Source organism: Medicago sativa, chromosome 1 (genome assembly GCF_051527215.1).
Source record: "Medicago sativa cultivar Bolivia chromosome 1, Bolivia_mono, whole genome shotgun sequence".
In the NCBI taxonomy this organism is placed as follows: Eukaryota; Viridiplantae; Streptophyta; class Magnoliopsida; order Fabales; family Fabaceae; genus Medicago; species Medicago sativa.
Window position 1 is genome coordinate 88,647,950 of NC_140749.1, and position 18,907 is coordinate 88,666,856.

An 18,907-nucleotide genomic window follows, 5' to 3' on the forward strand; every position below is an offset into this window, starting at 1 on the left:
GGTCCAAGAAGGTCATTTTGAACGGTGGGATTGATTGTACCTGTTGCCGTTCAGACGATAGGCGCGTTTAGGACCCAGGAGTAAACTAGTTCCTAAGTTGACTAGTTTTTTAGGGGATAGTTCATCAGGATGACGTACCTCCGGGAACCCGATCTGAGAAATTCAAGTTTCTCCATCCTTTCAGATCTAAGAAGGTCATTTTGAACGGTGGGATTGATTATACATGTTGCCGTTCAGATGATAGGCGCGTTTAGGTCCCCGGAATAAACTAGTTCCTAAGTTGACTAGTTTTTTAGGGGATAGTTCGTCAGGATGACGTACCTCCGGGAACCCGATCTGAGAAATTCAAGTTTCTCCATCCTTTTAGGTCCAAGAAGGTCATTTTGAACGGTGGGATTGATTGTACCTCTTGCCGTTCAGATGATAGGCGCGTTTAGGACCCAGGAGTAAACTAGTTCCTAAGTTGACTAGTTTTTTAGGGGATAGTTCGTCAGGATGACGTACCTCCGGGAACTCGATCTGAGAAATTCAAGTTTCTCCATCCTTTTAGGTCTAAGAAGGTCATTTTGAACGGTGGGATTGATTGTACTTGTCGTCGTTCAGACGATAGGCGCGTTTAGGTCCACGGGGTAAACTAGTTCCTAAGTTGACTAGTTTCTAATGGGATAGTTCATCAGGATGACGTACCTCCGGGAACCCGATCTGAGAAATTCAAGTTTCTCCATCCTTTTAGGTCTAAGAAGGTCATTTTGAACGGTGGGATTGATTGTACCTGTTGCCGTTCAGATGATAGGCTTGTTTAGGTCCCTGGAGTAAACTAGTTCCTAAGTTGACTAGTTTCTGATGGGATAGTTCGTCCGGATGACATACCTCCGGGGTCTCGATCTGAGAAATTCAAGTTTCTCCATCCTTTTAGGTCTAAGAATGTCATTTTGAACGGTGGGATTGATTGTACCTGTTGCCGTTCAGATGATAGGCTTGTTTAGGTCCCTGGAGTAAACTAGTTCCTAAGTTGACTAGTTTCTGATGCGATAGTTCGTCCGGATGACATACCTCCGGGGTCTCGATCTGAGAAATTCAAGTTTCTCCATCCTTTTAGGTCTAAGAAGGTCATTTTGAACAGTGAGATTGATTGTACATGTTGCCGTTCAGATGATAGGCTTGTTTAGGTCCCTGGAGTAAACTAGTTCCTAAGTTCACTAGTTTTTTTAAGGGATAGTTCGTCCAGATGACATACCTTCGGGAACCCAATCTAAGAAATTCAAGTTTCTCGATCCTTTTAGGTCTAAGAAGGTCATTTTGAACGGTGAGATTGATTGTACATGTTGCCGTTCAGATGATAGGCGTGTTTAGGTCCCTGGAGTAAACTAGTTCTTAAGTTGACTGATTTTTTATGGGATAGTTCGTCCGGATGACGTACCTCCGGGAACCCGATCTGAGAAATTCAAGTTTCTCCATCCTTTTAGGTCTAAGAAGGTCATTTTGAACGGTGGGATTGATTGTAGATGCTGCCGTTCAGATGATAGGCTTGTTTAGGTCCCTGGAGTAAACTAGTTCCTAAGTTGACTAGTTTTTTAGGGGATAGTTCGTCCGGATGACATACCTCCGGGAATCCAATCTGAGAAATTCAAGTTTCTCGATCCTTTTAGGTCTATGAAGGTCATTTTGAACGGTGGGATTGATTGTACCTGTTGCCTTTCAGATGATAGAGGCGTTTAGGACCCAAGAGTAAACTAGTTCCTAAGTTGACTAGTTTTTTAGGGGATAGTTCGTCAGGATGACGTACCTCCGGGAACCCAATCTGAGAAATTCAAGTTTCTCCATCCTTTTAGGTCTAAGAAGGTCATTTTGAACGGTGAGATTGATTGTACATGTTGCCGTTCAGATGATAGACTTGTTTAGGTCCCTGGAGTAAACTAGTTCCTAAGTTGACTAGTTTTTTAGGGGATAGTTCGTCCGGATGACATACCTCCGGGAACCCGATCTAAGAAGGTCATTTTGAACGGTGGAGTATTAACCAATTAAAGGGTGTGATTTTAAAAAAAATAAAAATAAGAGAATGATTTTTTTTATAATGTAAAGATTTTTTTTTTTGAAGGAAAAAATGTAAAGAATTGAATATTATTAACTAAAAATAACTTAATTTCACCTTAATTTTTATTTTTTGACAAATTATTATTTTTTTGTTAGAAATCACTTTCACTCATTTTCATCTTCCCTCTTCTTCCAAAATAACCAAATTTCATGAATCACTTTCACTCAAATTCATTTTCCCTCTTCTTCCAAAATAACCAAATTTCATTTCCCTCTATATTCATACATGTGAAAGGTCCGAGTGTTTGAGCGCTAATTTTTCAATTTTCATTTTTCATTTCCCTCTCTCACCCCTGATTTTATTTCCCTTTTTTTTTCTCTTCAAATTTGACTTAAATTCAGGCCTTATCTACTTCTCTTTCCAATCTCAAACCTTATCACCACTAGCACCCCAAATCCTTCCTATTTTTTTCCAGATCTGGAAGCTTAGATTGAAGACAGCCTCTCGCCATCTCTCAAACCGCATCGTCTCTATCATCCATACTCTTCTCTTATAACATTATAGTGTTGAAATTGAGTTTTTTTTTGTTTTTTTATCTCTGATTTACTCCTGCTTTTTGTGTTTTTTTCGATCTCTAGTGTGCAGTTCAAAGAAGAGAGCAAATCACATACTTATCACAATATCTAAAGGTTAGCACAGTATCTAAAGATTACGTAAAAATGAATAAGTTGGAAAGTTGAATCTTATGGTATTGTATTATATGTTTGTGCTCACTAATTACTAATTACTATTGAAATCCATATTCATATTTTTAGTTTGTGCCTGTCTAATACATTTGTGGTTGAATATTGTTGGCGTTTAAGTTGGTGGTCGCTTACTTTATTATGTTTTTCGTTTTCTTTTTGTTTAATAAATAAAATCCTATTAATTAGGAGAAATATAGGCTGGTTACTATTGCAATATAGGCTGGTTACTATTGCATTTTGTTAACATTTTTCTCTTAAGTTCGTGCGAGGAAGATAAGAATGTCTGAGGAGAATCAATCTTTTCAACGCCAATTGCAGCAGAAACGTGAAAAGGAACTTGACAAGTTACAAGCTGCTGTAAGTATTTGTTCAATATTAATTTGTTTTTATGATTATGGTTAATGTTTTGTTTTTATATAAAATGTGTTCAACTTTGTTCAGTCCAATCAGTACATTTATATGCTTATTTTGTTTTCTTAAACTAAAGCTAGAAATGAATAATGATGTTTGATAATGCTTTTAAATATTTGTACTAAAGTGGCCAATACATTTGCAGCCTATTGGAGAAAAATGGGATTATAGTTCGCAATGAAAGGAGCAAATCCAAGCAAAAATTGTTGAACAGACAAATTGCTGTTATGAGAAGAGAAAAGGCTTTGGCTTATGCATCAACACATCAGGCACTAACATACCTCTTTTTATTGAATTTAGTGAGATTTTGATATCCTTTATTGAAGCTCATGCACAAAATTGTCCATCTTGGTTTTCCTGTAAAAATGATTCAAGTAGAGGGAAATTCAAATTAGATAACTTAGTTTAAAAATCAAGTCTAAACAAAAGCATTGAATTTGGAATGTGACACATAGAATGAAGGCCACGATCTTCATCTCTACATTAGGGAATGAGTCTGACTGGCTTTTGATTTAGAGTAACTCTCCTTCAACATGTTTGCTTTTTGATACATTGTAATATGGGGTTTTGCAAGAATCTGTTGAACCTCTTGTTTGGACAATATCTCCGAGGTAATTTGACTCCTCTTGTCCGCATGCACGCATATACACCAAATTCTTGTGTTTTGCAATTGAATTAATCATAATGCTGAAATGTGGCTCATTTGTTATGTGTATACAAACCAAATGGATTTGAACTGAATTTTTGTGATGCTATCTGAATTTATCATTTGTTTCAATCAAAGGCCGATCGATTTGATTATTTCTTTCTTCAGGACCAACACCCCTTTCAAGATGTTGTGTTTGACTAGAGACTGTATAAGTCTATGGTTTTGAAAAAGGTATGGATTTAACAGTTTTTGATAAATTTGTTATGGTGATGGCGTCTTTCATGTTTCAGGTATGCTAATGAGGTTCCATTTGGTTCACAAGAAGTATGAGTTTAATTAATTCATGCTTTCAGAACTTTTTTTCTTCTGATGTGAAGTTGCTATTGTTGTAATGGTGTAAAATGAAGTATATGAACAAGATGGGAGAAAAGGGATGAAAAGGAAATGAACAAGAATTAAACAAAATATGGAAGAATTAGATCGAATATTTAGAAACTACTCTTTCTCTATGTACTAAATAAAAATGTGTAAATTGAATATCATGCAATTCTATGATAATTTAGAACATGCTGTTATTTTAAATTGAATTGATTTTCTGTATTTAGAAAAATAATTGAAAAAAAAAGGTGCATGTGATAACCGATGACGCGTTTTTTTTTATTTTTTTTTATTTTTTTTTTTATGGAATGTGATAATTCTTGTTATACTTGTTCTTTTTAATTAATTAAAAAAATATATGTAAGTGCGTAGAACGAGCAACAATTTTTTTTCTAACGGTTCTCATAAAAAAAAACTGCTCCAAACGACAAATGATATTAAACAAAATTATTCCGATCGTTGAATATGACTTAATCGAACTAAGAGTGATCTAGGAAGACGAATTTCAGCAATTAGAATCTTAGATATAAGTCGATTTGACAAACCATCTCTTTGGGAACATAGTTAACATGAAATTACACTCATCTGCTAACTAAAATTACCCAAATAACAAACGGTATCAAACAGAATCATCCGGCCTATTGTTGGATATGACTTAATTGAATTAACAATAAATCGAAAACTTAAATTTTGACGAAGGGATCGTTTGTCGAATTGACTTGATTGCCAAAATTTGAGTTTGTAATTTGTCCTTAGTCCACTTAGGTCTTATTCAACAGTCGAATTAATTAATTATACAGAAGAAAAATTCTTAGTTGGACACAACTCCAAATCAATAAATTTCGACACACAAAAATGATAAAATTTAAAAGAGAAATAATTTAGTCACATCACTTAATATAGTTTCTCTTCTAAATTTTATCATTCATGTATGTGTGTCAATGTAATTTTTATTTAAGCTTGTGAATTAAATCATTGATTAGTTGATCACTATTCAAAACAGGTAATAACAATTAAATAAAATCTTGTAAAAAAAAAACAATTAAATAAAATCAAAACCCATAACTTTCACATGTGCGTGGTGCAGTCGGTGATAATCAATTATAATATATATATTTAGTGTTTTAGGTTTAGGTCGCTGGTTCGATTCCTTTCTGTTTTGTTTTGTTCAAAATCGAATATTTTTGCCATTTTTTTTTTTGAAACTCATCTTCTTCGCCCGTTTACTCTGAAACGGGTTTTTTAACCCGCGACCCAGTCCGACCGTATCACCCTTGGAACACAATGAAATGCAATGATTTTTTTCGTAGTTTTGATCGGATTTGAAAGACAAGGAGAACGCACATACTTATTTTTCAAATCCACAAGTCAATCGCAATAAATTTTGTTAAGGTTCTTGCAAATCGTAAAACTAAGATAGCAGTAATTTCACACAGTAATTTCATAAGGTACTTGCAAAACGTGGTTACAACATTTCACACAGTAATTCAATATGGTTTTCGATTCAGCTTTCGATAACAAGATATAAATCTCACTCAAATAGTAAAACAAAAAATGGATTTCACATAAAACTAAATCTTGGAACGGTGGAGGCGAACTGATGGGGGGTAGAGTGAAGGGTGTGTGATTCTAAACAGTGGGTTTTTGAAATGGTGGAGACATGTCTGACGGCGGAAACCTGCCGGACATCGGTGGCGCGGCGAGATAACGACGGCGGAGTTTAACATCTGGGTTGGGCTGTCAGATGAGAAAAGGATGGACTCTATGCTATGGTGTGTCTGAGATTGATCTAACGGGTGAGATTAGATCAAACTTATGGTATGTTAGTAATTGTGTGTGGAGAGATGTCTGTGTTCCTTATGTTTAATCTAGACCACATATCTAATCCAATGGTATTTTTTACTACCTCACCGGTGAGGGACCTATCCGCTCCCTCGTCCTAGCCGTCACCATATATTCGAATAAATAAAATAAATGTTATAGTAACAAGTGTTTTAAGGAATTTAAAAATAGTATGTTTATATTGGATTCAATAATATTTTGACTTTTAAAAAGTTAAATTCATCACTCTTCACAATTACCGAACACAATATTTCTATTTTTATGATTTTTTTTTTTGATCAAGTAGCCTAGTGGCTGGATTTACACACATTATGTGTGGAAAAGTGGGAAATCCGGGGTTCGAACCCCGGTCCCTGCACAAGTTATCCTTGATAGCTACCAACTGAGCTACACTTATGAGACTCTATTTTTATGATTTTAACCGATGCCTTAAAATACTATTTAACATTTCCCATAAAATAAAAAAGAAAAGACGATACATCATACATCTATCTTAGATAAGTGCACGAGGCAACAATGTGTGATTCAACAAAAATGGCAACAATGTGAGACGCGGCGTGTGACCATCTAAGGGTGTGTTTGGATGGAGGGTTTAGGAGGGGAAGGGAGGGGATGACTTACTTTTCTTTTTTAAATTACGGACATTATAAAATGATTCTTAGAAAATTGAATTAACAACATGATAAATGATTATATAATACTTCAAAAACACTTAATTTATTTTAAAAAATCATTTTACATTGTTCGTAATTTAAAAATTAAAAGTGAACCCTCCCCTCCCTTCCCCTCCGAAACCCTCAATCCAAACACACGGATTCAGTCCTCCACCTATACGAAAATGATGATGATCATAATATTAATATGTAAAAGATAAATATAAATATTTATTGTAATTTCGATTCTGTAACACCCCGTTTTCCCAACGTAAAATTTTCATAAATAAAATCAGAGTTTTTCATCATAAAACAGAATGTCACATTCCTTAAAAATCATAAATGGAATAAATAATAATTTATCCTTCAAAACGTTCAACAACATAATATTTAAAACTTCGCAGCGGAATAGTTTGACAACTTAAATAATCTTTGGCACAAGGGTCTCAATATAAAATCTCATAAAATTTAGTTCAACATCAATTCTTGAAAGATTCATAAAGTAATACGTAAGGAACAGAAAGTAAAGACATAATCCCATCCCGTTACGTATCAGAGCACCTAAGACACACACACTTGTGAGGAGTCCACTCACGACCGCAACTAATCTTGGTTACCTGCAAGTTACCCACACGAAGAGCAACATTTTCAAGCAGAAGGGGTGAGATTTCACAAAACAATAATATTAGGCATATAATTCAACAATTATATTTAACATCTTAAACTTCATTAACTAGCATCATTAATCTTCCTACATTAGTCATAAACTACATCATACATCACCAAAAATACAATCATAAACATCATCATATAGCATCATAAGTACAAACATAAACGTCATCATATATCATCATAAATATATTCATAAGACATCATCTTATAGCATCATAAGTACAAACATAAACGTCATCATATATCATCAAAAATATATTCATAAAAGCATCATCACATATCATCAAATACTAATCGCAAATAATCATCACATATCATCAAATAATAAACATAACATCGTCACATATCATCAATTAATAATCATAACATCATCACATATCATCATCTAATAGACATGGACATCATATCATAAATCATATAGCATCATATCATAAATCATATAACATCAACATAACACCATCATCATAAACCACTTAATAATCAATCATCATAAACAACTTCATAACCATTCATCATAAACAACTTCATAATCATTCATCATAAATAACTTCATAATCATTCATCATAAACATCTTCATAATCATTCATCTATAGTCACTTCGTTAAAACATCATAACTTAACATCTTGACTCGACAATGCATCTAAACTCGACTATGCAACTCTTAACGTCATAAACCATCTCGAATCATCATGAAATGCAAATGCATGCGGTACCATTCTAAGGCATAAGCCCTCATCGTCGTTGAGCATAAATATACTCCTAGGGCATTGATAGACGTTTGGCAAGTGCACCAAATACTATCGAAGTAGTAAAATATCGATCCCACGAGGATTGTTTTTAATCTCAATAATTCAACTATGTTGTACTTTAGGATGTGTAAAAGTTGTTTTGATTTGCCACTAGGCAGTAGATTGATTTGGTTTCAATAAAATAATTGCTGCAAGTAAAATTGGTTTTTCGAATAAGAGAGAGATGAGTTTAGGTCTTTCGAATCATCGATGTTTCCCCTAATTGTTGTGCTGCACATATTCTTATGAATGATCTTCTAATCCCACGATAGTTAACAAAATAGTCCTAATCAATCCCTTGAGTTAGGACCCTCTTCTGAAACTACAGCCCCTAATCCCTTAGGTGGTCTAATAATCTTTGAAGGTTTAAGCACGTTAACCTAATATCACTAACAAACGATTATCTATTACTAGACTAACCATGTTTATTAGAACAATTCAATAGGTCTAAGTCAAAAGCTATGGTCAGTAGTCATTCGTTCTCACAAAATCATGTTTATATTTGATCAGGATATAAAAAGCATTAAGAACAATTGAATTGAATAAAGACTAGAATATCATTCACAATAAATAGAGTTTCACAACATAAGGTATCAATTAGGGTTACAACGAATCATCTCAGACCTAACCTCTAATGGATTTTAGCTACTCATAATAGTGTTTACAAATAACATAATCATTAGAGGTACTAAAACATACACAAAGTGGTTGAAGGATGAAGAAATCGTCCTCCTTGGCTTCCTTGCAGTCACAAAATCGCACTTTGCTCTCTAGAATTCGTAACCCTTGTTTTTGGAATAGACTTCAGCTTAAATAGGCATAGAATATCGCCCAAATCGTGTCACATTTTAAGTGAATCGTGACACGTTTTTACCTTATGGAGCAAGAAACTGAATTAGGGTTTCTCATAATCGTGTCATGTTTTACCAATCGTGACACGTTTCCTTAATGTCGAACCCATGCTTTTGGTCTTCACCAAATCGTGTCATGTTCTTGACAAATCGTGACGCATTTCCTTTCTTTGCATTTTCTTCAGTTTTTCTGCTCTTTTTGCTGCATAAGTCTTCTTGTGAACTCCATTTTGTGATAAAAATACACATAAAATTACGTAATGACAAGATGTCATCAGGCATAAGCCCTCATCGTCGTGGGTTGAGCAAAAGCTCCTAGAGCATAAGCCCTCATCGTCGTGGGTTGAGCAAAAGCTCCAGGGCATGAGCCCTCATCTATAGATGAGTATGCATGGACTTAACATCTTACGTCTTAGAAACTTCATGAACATCTATGACATCTTAACAACTTGACGACTTCATAACGACTCGACGACTCAACAACTTCATATCATCTTAACGTCTTAACATCTTAACATCTTAGCATCTTAAAACATCATATATAATTCACATTAATACTCATATAACAATATCACATTGATAATATTAACAGCAACATGACAGCACACAATTAATTCATCATATATGATCGTATTCAAGTATCAACAATTCATCATGCATCTTTGTAAGAACATAAATAATCATGCACAACATATTTTCATGTCAAACCAAGGCTACTGGAAAGATATCACAATTATCAACAACTTTCATGTTTACAACAAAGATCAATTCAAAACAGAAACATATGAACAAAACGTAAAAACATGAAATAGAGAATGATGTCTCCGTACAATTTCGCTAAGACCTCCTTGGAGTATATTCATCATAACTCAAAAACTAAAAATCATATTCACGTCAAACCAAAGTCACTGGAAAGCTAACAAAATTATCTAAAACTTTCATGTTTACGCCTAAGACCAATTATGTACGATCAATACCAGTTTTCATTTTAAATTTGGAAAAGTTGTGCTGAAAGTCCATAAAAATTCACCGTGACCTACATGCAGTAATTTGACCATAACTCAAGTTCTATAAATCATTTTGAAGTCAAACCAACAAAATTAGAAAGATAACATCCATACCTACAACTTTCATGTTTACACCTAAAGCCAATTCAAATCTGAAATGTGTGAAAAAGATGCAAAAACATGAAACAGAGAATGCTGTCAGAGATAGCTCTCGGGAAAACTCCATTTTTCATCCCAAAATCCCAATTTTGAATCCCCTAAGCCCAAATTTGGTCCCAAAGTTTGTTTAAACGTTTCTAAACATGAAAAGACACCCAAATCCATATAAAACTTGAACTAAAACACCCTTTCAACAAAAATCACCATTTGACCCATTTTTCATAAAAACCTTCAAGAACAACATAAATTCACTTCAAGTTCTATGATTATGATTACCCATTGTATCAATCATTAACAAAAACATATCATAACAATAACAACAACAAGCAGCCATGAATTCTTCAACAACAGCATTATATTTCATCAATTTTGAGTGAAACCTAATTTCTCTAATCATCAAAATCAAACAACAACAACCATTAATTCTCAATTCTTCACTTAAACCCTAATTCTCGATCTCTCAAAAACTCTTCCATCAACTCGTTAAATCTAATCGTTAGAATCATACACATAATAAGATTGAATGCTAGTCTCACCCTTACCTTAGAATTATCGATGCAGCCTCTTCTCTCTTCTCTTTGTCTTCTCTTCTCTTCTCTTCTCTCTAAACCTTGTTTTCTCCAAAAACTGATCGTACGTTCTATGTCTTTCTAAACCTAACTTCTCTTATTTATAACCCCTCATCTAATTTCTCTTACACGTCAAAATTACTCTTTTCCTCATAATCTTATTTATTTCTAAATTAAATATATATATCTCCCACTTAATAATATTAATAAACCAAATAATACATAATAGCATATTTCATCAAAATATATATGTATATAATATTTTAACACCAAATAACAAATATACATCTTCACTGAATAACAAATATATTTCTACACCAGATAACATATATATTTTCACACAAAATAACAAATATATTTCTACACTAAATAACATATATATTTTTCTACACAAAATAACAAATATATTTCTACACCAAATAACATATATATTTCTACACAAAATAACAAATATATCTCTACATCAAATAACAAATATATTTTTACACAAAATAACCCCACAACTTAATATTTATTTTATTTTCGAATCTTATTTTATTAAACAATAAAATTAGTCACAACGTCTCATAAATTTCTCTAAAATCATATAAATCACATAAATCTTATAAATCACACTAATCATATAAATATATTCTAAAACTCATTAAAATATTGAAATAATCGAAACGGGCGTTACAGATTCCTTGTTATTAGAATCGAGCTAAATATTCATTTTAACTTTGTCAAATAACGAATTATTTGAGAGAATTCGAATTTTTCTCCCTCAAAAAAAAATATATTTGTTTTTAGATAAAATATTTTTTATACACGTTATAATGCGTGACTCAACAAAAGCGGCAACAGTGTTTAAATATACTTTTAATACTCTTAATAATGATAAAATATAATATAGGCTTTAATATGTGTTTTGTCATGCAAGTGGGACTCATTTAAAAATTGGTCCGTGTAATCGCTAATCCTGAAAAATTACCCTCCCAAAGTTTAATCATTTAAAATTTCATCTCTCTCCCCACTTAATCACGGCCATGTCACTGACAAACGTGAAAGGACAAAAATACCCCTAATTCATCTTCTCAAAATCTTCCTCTTCTTCAACACATTTACCCAGTTCTTCATTTTCTTCAACTTGCCCACAAACCATGTTGAATCTGTCCAGAACTAGAAAGAAGTATACGTCAATTTCATTCAGAAATCTTAAATCTTGCAAAACAAAAACTAACCCTTATATCACAACACTTTCCTATATCACCAAAACCACATCTTTAATTTTGTTCCTCCCATCTTGACTGTGACTCCGTGAGTTTTATCATCATGTTTTTTCCTCTGTCGTTTTCCATCGCCGCTCATCTTCCTTCGTCGTCCAAGCACAACAACAACATCAACAACCTGGATTATTCTAGAAAATATATACTTTTGATTATTCTAAAAAAAAAAGTAGTTTCTATTTTTATTGGAATCGAGCTAATTCTGTTTTAAATGTCTTGAGGGCTCAATCCAATTGTAAAAAATATTAGTGGTGTTCACTACCATTGAGTTGTCAAATGAAATAGAGTAGTGATATTTGTACAATTCTTTCTTACAACTTTCATGACAGCTTTGTGTTTCTTTTCTATGATTGGTCAAAAACAATAGAGAGAAAAATGAAGAAAGAGAATAAAAACATAATATGAGTATGAGAGAGAAAATTGTCAAAAAATTGTTAGAAAATTGTTGTACAAATATCATTTCTCAATGAAATATTGTGCCGCATTTTTTAACAACCAATGTGCTTCATGTCAATGAGGATGTGCATTCGAAATGATCCTGGCCAATTCATTGCTGCTGCTGCATGATCCTGGTCTATTGGGGAACTAATTTGACTTTTCTATCCGCTCTTGCGATTGTCCACTCTCGATTTGGTAGGAATTAGAATAGAGTTGAATTTTTAAGTGGTGGCTGGTCCAACTATGCTTGTTTTTATTTTTTGGTACAAAATTATGCTTGGTTTTTTTTTTTTAAGTAGTCAAATTTGATATTAGACATGAAGAGTCGATTCTTACGTGTTTGGTTACTCTTAAGTAAAATTGATTTTTATCTAAAATTGGTTATACTTGTAGTTAAAAATTGACGTTTTTGATTATAAAATTGATTTAACACATTTTTTTTAAGAAAATACTTGAATTTACTGTTCAACTCGTTTTTGTGTATTTAAACATGAATTATTTTACTTTCAACTAACTTTTAACCTTCATAATCAACTTTATAAAATTAGTTGACTCATTTAATTTTCTTGGATGCTAAATCAAACGTACACTTATAAACTCTTTTAGAGATAATATTTCAATCATATTTTTATTCATGGTAGTTTTATAAATTCAAAAATATAAATTTGTAAGTTTCAAAATTTTAAAAAAAACATTGACATATTTTCGCCGGTATATTACGTTTTTTTTTCACAAGTTAAAATGAGATATATTAATAACACCGGTGAAACACCTGCACAAAACGTGCAAAAAGTGAGTCACCGACCACTATTTACAATAACAATGAGCCACAACATGAAAGGCTCCCCAAAAAACAGTCAAAATAAATTAATGGCGAACACCCATACAAAGGAGCGGGTGTGTCGACCAATCATAATAACAATAATTAAAAGTGATGAGCTTTGCTTTCATCCACAAAAAAGAATAGAACTTGATTTTCTCAAATAGAACATAATGATGAGATGCTTCATTTTGGAATATACAGTCGTTCCGATCTTTCCATATCACCCAAACACAAGCATACCATATAACTTGCAAATAAGAGTGAGTGATGCGCGGTAAGAAATAGACAAATCACCAATTTTTTTAGGAGAATCAAATATTTTTACCCGTATTTCTAAGCCAAATCAGTGTGATGTTTATTTTTATAAACATCACGGTGAGTGACAAAGGTTTTCAAAAAAGAAAAAATTAACGCTATTGCATTTTTAAGATTGAATTTAAATCAAGACCTCTAGTTAAATATAAAGAAATTTTTACCATTTAATTCAAATGATTTTGAGTAAATAAATCTTAAAATGGTATAACAATATATTTTATTTCTAGAAATCAATTTTCTTCAACATAATTTTTTCTTTTCTTCCCACTTAAGTTTTATTTTTTCAAAGAAAAGCAAATTACATCCTAGGTACAAGCCTCCTAGGCAGAAGTCACCCCATAAAAGCCCAAAGAGCCGTCAACAAGATAATAGTAAAATAATATTTAGATATTTATTTATTTATAATATAAAAAGATGATCTATCTATCTATATTTCCGCAAAACAAAACAGATCGGTTCTACAACTAAACAACCCCATTTCCAACTTTCTCTTCTCTCCACTACCCCCTACCCCCCACAATGAGTTACTACAACCAACAGCAACCGCCCGTCGGCGTTCCACCCCAGCAAGGTCCATCCTCTATTCTTAACCGCATGCATATATTATACACTTCAATTCAACTCTTGCATGTTAATTTATCATCTTGATTATCGATCTTTCTTTTTTCTTTTCAATCTTTGTTTCAATTAAGTGATTTCATGGAATTAATAGGTTACCCGGCGCCGGAGACTTATGGAAAAGATGCTTACCCTCCACCAGGATATCCTCCACAAGGTTACCCTCCACAACAGGGCTATCCACCTCAAGGCTATCCTCCACAACAAGGCTACCCACCGCAATATGCTCCTCAGTACGCTCAGCCACCACCTCGTCAGCAAAATTCAGGCGGTGCTGGTTGCATGGAAGGCTGGTAATTTACTCCTCTCTCCATCTTTCTGGATTGTTCCTTAATTTTCTGTTTGCAAATTGTAAAATCCCAACTTAAAATTGAAATTAAAATTGAATGGATCATGAAATGAAATGAACGTGATTAAGGAGGAGATTCATTCAGATCAAGCGGTGCGATCTTGGAATTGATCGCTGGTGGTGCGTCAGCGCTTGATTGTTACTTTGTTGTTTTCCTATTATCTTTCGTCACGTTATTATTCAACTGTTTTTGCTTCTTTTTCTTTCTTTATTTTTGTGGGACCCATATCATCGGAGATACCAATCTTAAGTTCAACTCTTCATTATTAAACATTAATTAACGACCTAAATTAACAAGCTATTAAAAATTAAAGGTAACTTTTGCATTTTCCTAAAATTAAAACCAACCTACTAGTACTCAACAACTATAAACAGGGTAAAGATCCTCTCCATTTTGTATAATAAATGGAGTATGCAATTTGGAGAGAGATAGACACATAAAATAGATAGTGGGTCCCACTATTAAGTGGGTCCCACATCATTAATTACTTTTTAGTTTTTCGAGATTTTTGTTGTGTCTATATCTCTCCAAATGGATGAAATGGAGAGAATACCAAATGGAGAGGATCTTAACTCCTATAAACAATAGTTAAGTACACTAGATTAGTATTTAAATTAGGGTAGTGTTAACTTGTGTCCTCAGGGCACAAGTTAAGATTCTAAAAGTGGAATTAAATCATAAATTTTGTCTTGAAAAGATAAGATTTTAAATTTCTAGAATATTAATGCACAATTTCCAACAAAATATTTCCATCTTTGGTTTCTTAACTTGTGCCTTGAGGGCACAAGTTATCATTTCTCTTTAAATTATTTAGATATTTTTTAAGTTAAAATTTAATTTGAACTTAAAATATATAAGTCAAGTGGAAGGGGTGGGTCGTTGCTGTCATTGATAATGATGTCAATGACGTGCAGGGTTTAGCCATCTAGAAATGGTATATTGTCTTGTTCAACGGTTTTTTCTTGAGACACAATACTAAAAAGGTGAAGGCGTATGTGGACAAGTTTTCTAAAAATTATACCTTTTTTAATTTTATTATTAGAAGAAAGTTATATTTAAAGACTTTTTCCACAAGAGTTTAAAAATATCAATTTCTTTTAGTTGAAAATTTATTTTATTTTTCAAAAAAATAAATAAATAAAGAAATTGCAGTATAAGAATTATTCCATACGTTTATCTTTGTTCTTGGTTCTCACACTTTCTCTCTCTGAAGATCTGCATGATCCACCTATTTCCAGTTATACAAACACACACGTATGACCTTATTAGTTTTTTATTCTTTTGGTAAATAACCTTATTAATTTCTGTTTGTCAAAACCTTATTTTAATTTCTGGTTTTCTGCTAATACATTGTGTTATATATGCTAGCCAATGTGATGTAATCTGATCTGTTCCTATAATTTGTAAATGTTGCAGCTTGGCTGCTCTCTGCTGTTGCTGTCTCTTGGATGCGTGCTTTTGAGGAGACATTACTTTGCACAGATTGGATTGATTGCATGTGTATTTTGAATCTGAGCACATAATGATTATTGTTCTTATAGTTTCTTTTTCTTGTTTATTGTTTGTTATTATGAAAATGAAGTTATGAACTAATGCTTCCAACTTTCGTACTGCCTAATTCACAGGATTGGTCGGTTTATTTTCCTTTTGCGATGCTTGTTACCTTTATAAGAAATTTCATTTGTTGCTAGCATCTGTATTTTGATGAATTTGTCTAATGTTGCTAGCATCTGTGTTTTGATGAATTTGTCTAATGTTGCATGAATCTGATAACCACCACTACAAGAGCAGAGGCCTTCTAATTATATTAAGCATTTTTAAGATGAATACATATCAAATTTCACCTTATAGTACTTGTCTCATCAACACATTTGTTTTAAGATGCACAAGACCATAGTAACATTTAAGTGAAATTGGAGCACCCCCCCATCATCCAAAACTACCAATATTCTTTTTACAATAGACATTATGCAGCAACGTGAACGTCATTCTCAAGCTGACTGCAGTTCCCCTTATCTTTAAAAAGTTGAATGTGATGATGTTTGCAGTAGAGCTTTGTCTCATGTGATACAAAATTTGATTAGCTTATAGCACAACCTCCATATGTACATTTGAAGCAGCCTCTGTGATAGGGTGTGTCCCATTCACCGTTACCTTTAGTAAACAGCAACAAGGATATTATTAAGCATTTATTTATAGTTAGAAGGAAGAAGTGCAAAACAGTTACTAAATGAATTTTTTTATTAGTTATACCCTCTCCGTGGGATACACAGTCTTTTTGCAACACATGCATTTGTTTCTGGTGCCTAAGAACGCGTTTGCTAATATCTTTGCATTCTGTTCATTCAAAATCAAGTTTGTCAAACTCTCACTCAAACAAACACTTAAAATTTTCACAAAGGGATGATTAGTTTACAACTTTAAAAGCGAGTTTTACCTTCAAAGCTTTTAATTTGTCCAGGCTTCCTGTTCAAGCGGAAGAGTTGATCATAGTGTGGTCTGCAATGTAGAACCCCCTCAAAAGAACAGTAGTTGCTTAGCTGCAAATAGAGTTACAACACACACAATTTTGTAGGGTCAGTTATTGAGTTTCTTAATCCAATTTATAATCATCATTCAAGGAGAAATAATTCCTATATAGAAATGGATACATAATCTCCCTCCTTATCAATGTAAATATGTAAAAGCTTCATCAGATCTCTTTCATTTATTCTGTTATTCATTACATATTTCCCCAAGGCGTCGTTCAAGTGATTGAATGGTGACATTAGAAAGAGATTGAAAAGGGAGATCCAAGTTTCAAACTTACTAACAGCTAATATTTTTCTATAAAAAGAGTGTATTTATTACATATTCATACAAAATTTTACCTTGAGGGTATTCCAGCAATGGTGGCATCAGAAGCAGGGCTTATAATAAATTCGACCATCTGGAGTTTAGCTTATCAACGTGATAAACAGTTTTGTCGCATGCCTGCACTTTTGTGTGGTTCCTGCAAAACTTGCCATGACTTTCTATACACGCAAAGATAACCAATGACCAAACCCTGGCTGGAATGAGCAAGAGCAACGGAGAAAGAGAGGGGGAGAAAAGTTTCACTCTTATGCAAGGATTTCCTTTGGCAAAGTTTCCCTTGTTCCCCGTCTCTTCTTTCTCTCAGTCTCCTTCCCGGAAAAAAAAATGAGAATGAGAAAAAGAAACAAAATAAATCAAAGGAGGAAATTGGATAGAATTGTGGACAGGAGTGAATTTCGTATGATCTGAAATATATGATGCGTTGTTGAGTTGGAGTGAATTGCGGATGGAAAAAACGAACAAGGTTTACATAGATTAATGCAGTGATGATTGATGAGTTGGCTATCTAACAATCTTTTTGTCTGAGTTTCCAGTAAATCCTTATTAAAATCCTTATTTAACAATCTTGGGCATACCTTAATTTTAGTACGTTAACTATAAAGGATGATGATGATGCACTTTAAACCCCTCACTTTGGAGCATATGGGCATGGCCATCATCGATACTAAATCCTAGTACATAGTTTTACAATTATAATATAAAATCTCGAGTCCTAACTCCTGACCATATTGGAAAAAAAAGTACTAGAAAACGACAATGAAACAAATACGATAGGAAATACATTAATTCTGTTATTATGTGTGATAGATAAAGGAAAGCAACACTACCAACAAACAAATGTTTGGTATTTTCGAAGGGGTTAAACTTTCACAAAACCTGTCGAACAAATATTTGAATTTGAGGTTGTAGAGGTATTTACATTGTGTCGGTACGTCTCAAATAAGATTACCTCATGTGAACGGGATTCAATTTTAACAAAATGTGGTGAACCAATGTTTGAAATTTCACTTGAATAAGTATTTAGATTTAACGTCCGACACGTTTTAAATAAGATTACTTCATGAAAAGGAAATTGTAGATGACTTTATAATGGTAGGATATTAGAACCAAATAATCTTTCTAATAGGTAAGAAGAGAAGGCTTGATTCATATCATTTAAGTCAAAGCAAATAAAATTGGCCATCATGAGAAGTGGTGAAAATATGAGGCGAAAGTTTCATTGTTTTCCCATATACTAATCGTTAACTAAGAAATTTACAAAAGGAAGCATATCACAACAGGGCATTTGGTCTAGTGGTATGATTCTCGCTTTGGGTGCGAGAGGTCCGGAGTTCGATTCTCCGAATGCCCCTTTTTTCATTTCTTTATATTATTTTTACAAACTTTTTATTTCTTTATATTATTTGGCCAATGTTAACATGTGCCCTAAGGGCATATGTTAGGGAATTTAAACTTTATATTATTTTTACAAACTTTTTAT

General features: G+C 33.1%; 1 protein-coding gene, 2 long non-coding RNA genes and 1 other non-coding gene across 4 annotated transcripts; 3 read left to right on the plus strand and 1 right to left on the minus strand.

Annotated features, from left to right (window-relative positions):
* Positions 1-2,234: 2,234 nt before the first annotated feature.
* Positions 2,235-4,428, plus strand: LOC146958798 (uncharacterized). Its single transcript, XR_015024731.1, has 3 exons — positions 2,235-2,724; positions 3,041-3,138; positions 3,338-4,428. It is a non-coding gene; the product is annotated as an uncharacterized LOC146958798 (long non-coding RNA).
* Positions 4,429-14,063: 9,635 nt separating this feature from the next.
* On the plus strand, positions 14,064-16,264 carry LOC146958799 (uncharacterized). The gene is made up of 3 exons (XM_085740324.1): positions 14,064-14,174; positions 14,316-14,514; positions 15,988-16,264. The coding sequence occupies exons 1-3, from the start codon at positions 14,123-14,125 to the stop codon at positions 16,031-16,033; spliced, it is 297 nt and encodes a 98-aa protein (XP_085596450.1). The 5' UTR covers positions 14,064-14,122; the 3' UTR covers positions 16,034-16,264.
* A 63-nt stretch (positions 16,265-16,327) lies between these two features.
* Positions 16,328-18,019, minus strand: LOC146958800 (uncharacterized). The gene is made up of 4 exons (XR_015024735.1): positions 17,442-18,019; positions 17,009-17,111; positions 16,825-16,908; positions 16,328-16,725 (listed from the first exon to the last, which is right to left on the minus strand). It is a non-coding gene; the product is annotated as an uncharacterized LOC146958800 (long non-coding RNA).
* Positions 18,020-18,706: 687 nt separating this feature from the next.
* Positions 18,707-18,778, plus strand: TRNAP-UGG (transfer RNA proline (anticodon UGG)). The gene has a single exon. It is a non-coding gene; the product is annotated as a tRNA-Pro (tRNA).
* The last annotated feature ends 129 nt before the right edge of the window (positions 18,779-18,907 follow it).

What these genes read in the sequence shown, in the direction of transcription:
- LOC146958799 (XM_085740324.1), top strand. Translation starts at nt 14,123, where the DNA reads ATGAGTTACTACAACCAACAGCAACCGCCCGTCGGCGTTCCACCCCAG. An exon ending in CGGCGTTCCACCCCAGCAAG is followed by an intron (nt 14,175 to 14,315) that starts GTCCATCCTCTA and finishes TGGAATTAATAG; the next exon opens with GTTACCCGGCGCCGGAGACT. An exon ending in GCTGGTTGCATGGAAGGCTG is followed by an intron (nt 14,515 to 15,987) that starts GTAATTTACTCC and finishes TAAATGTTGCAG; the next exon opens with CTTGGCTGCTCTCTGCTGTT.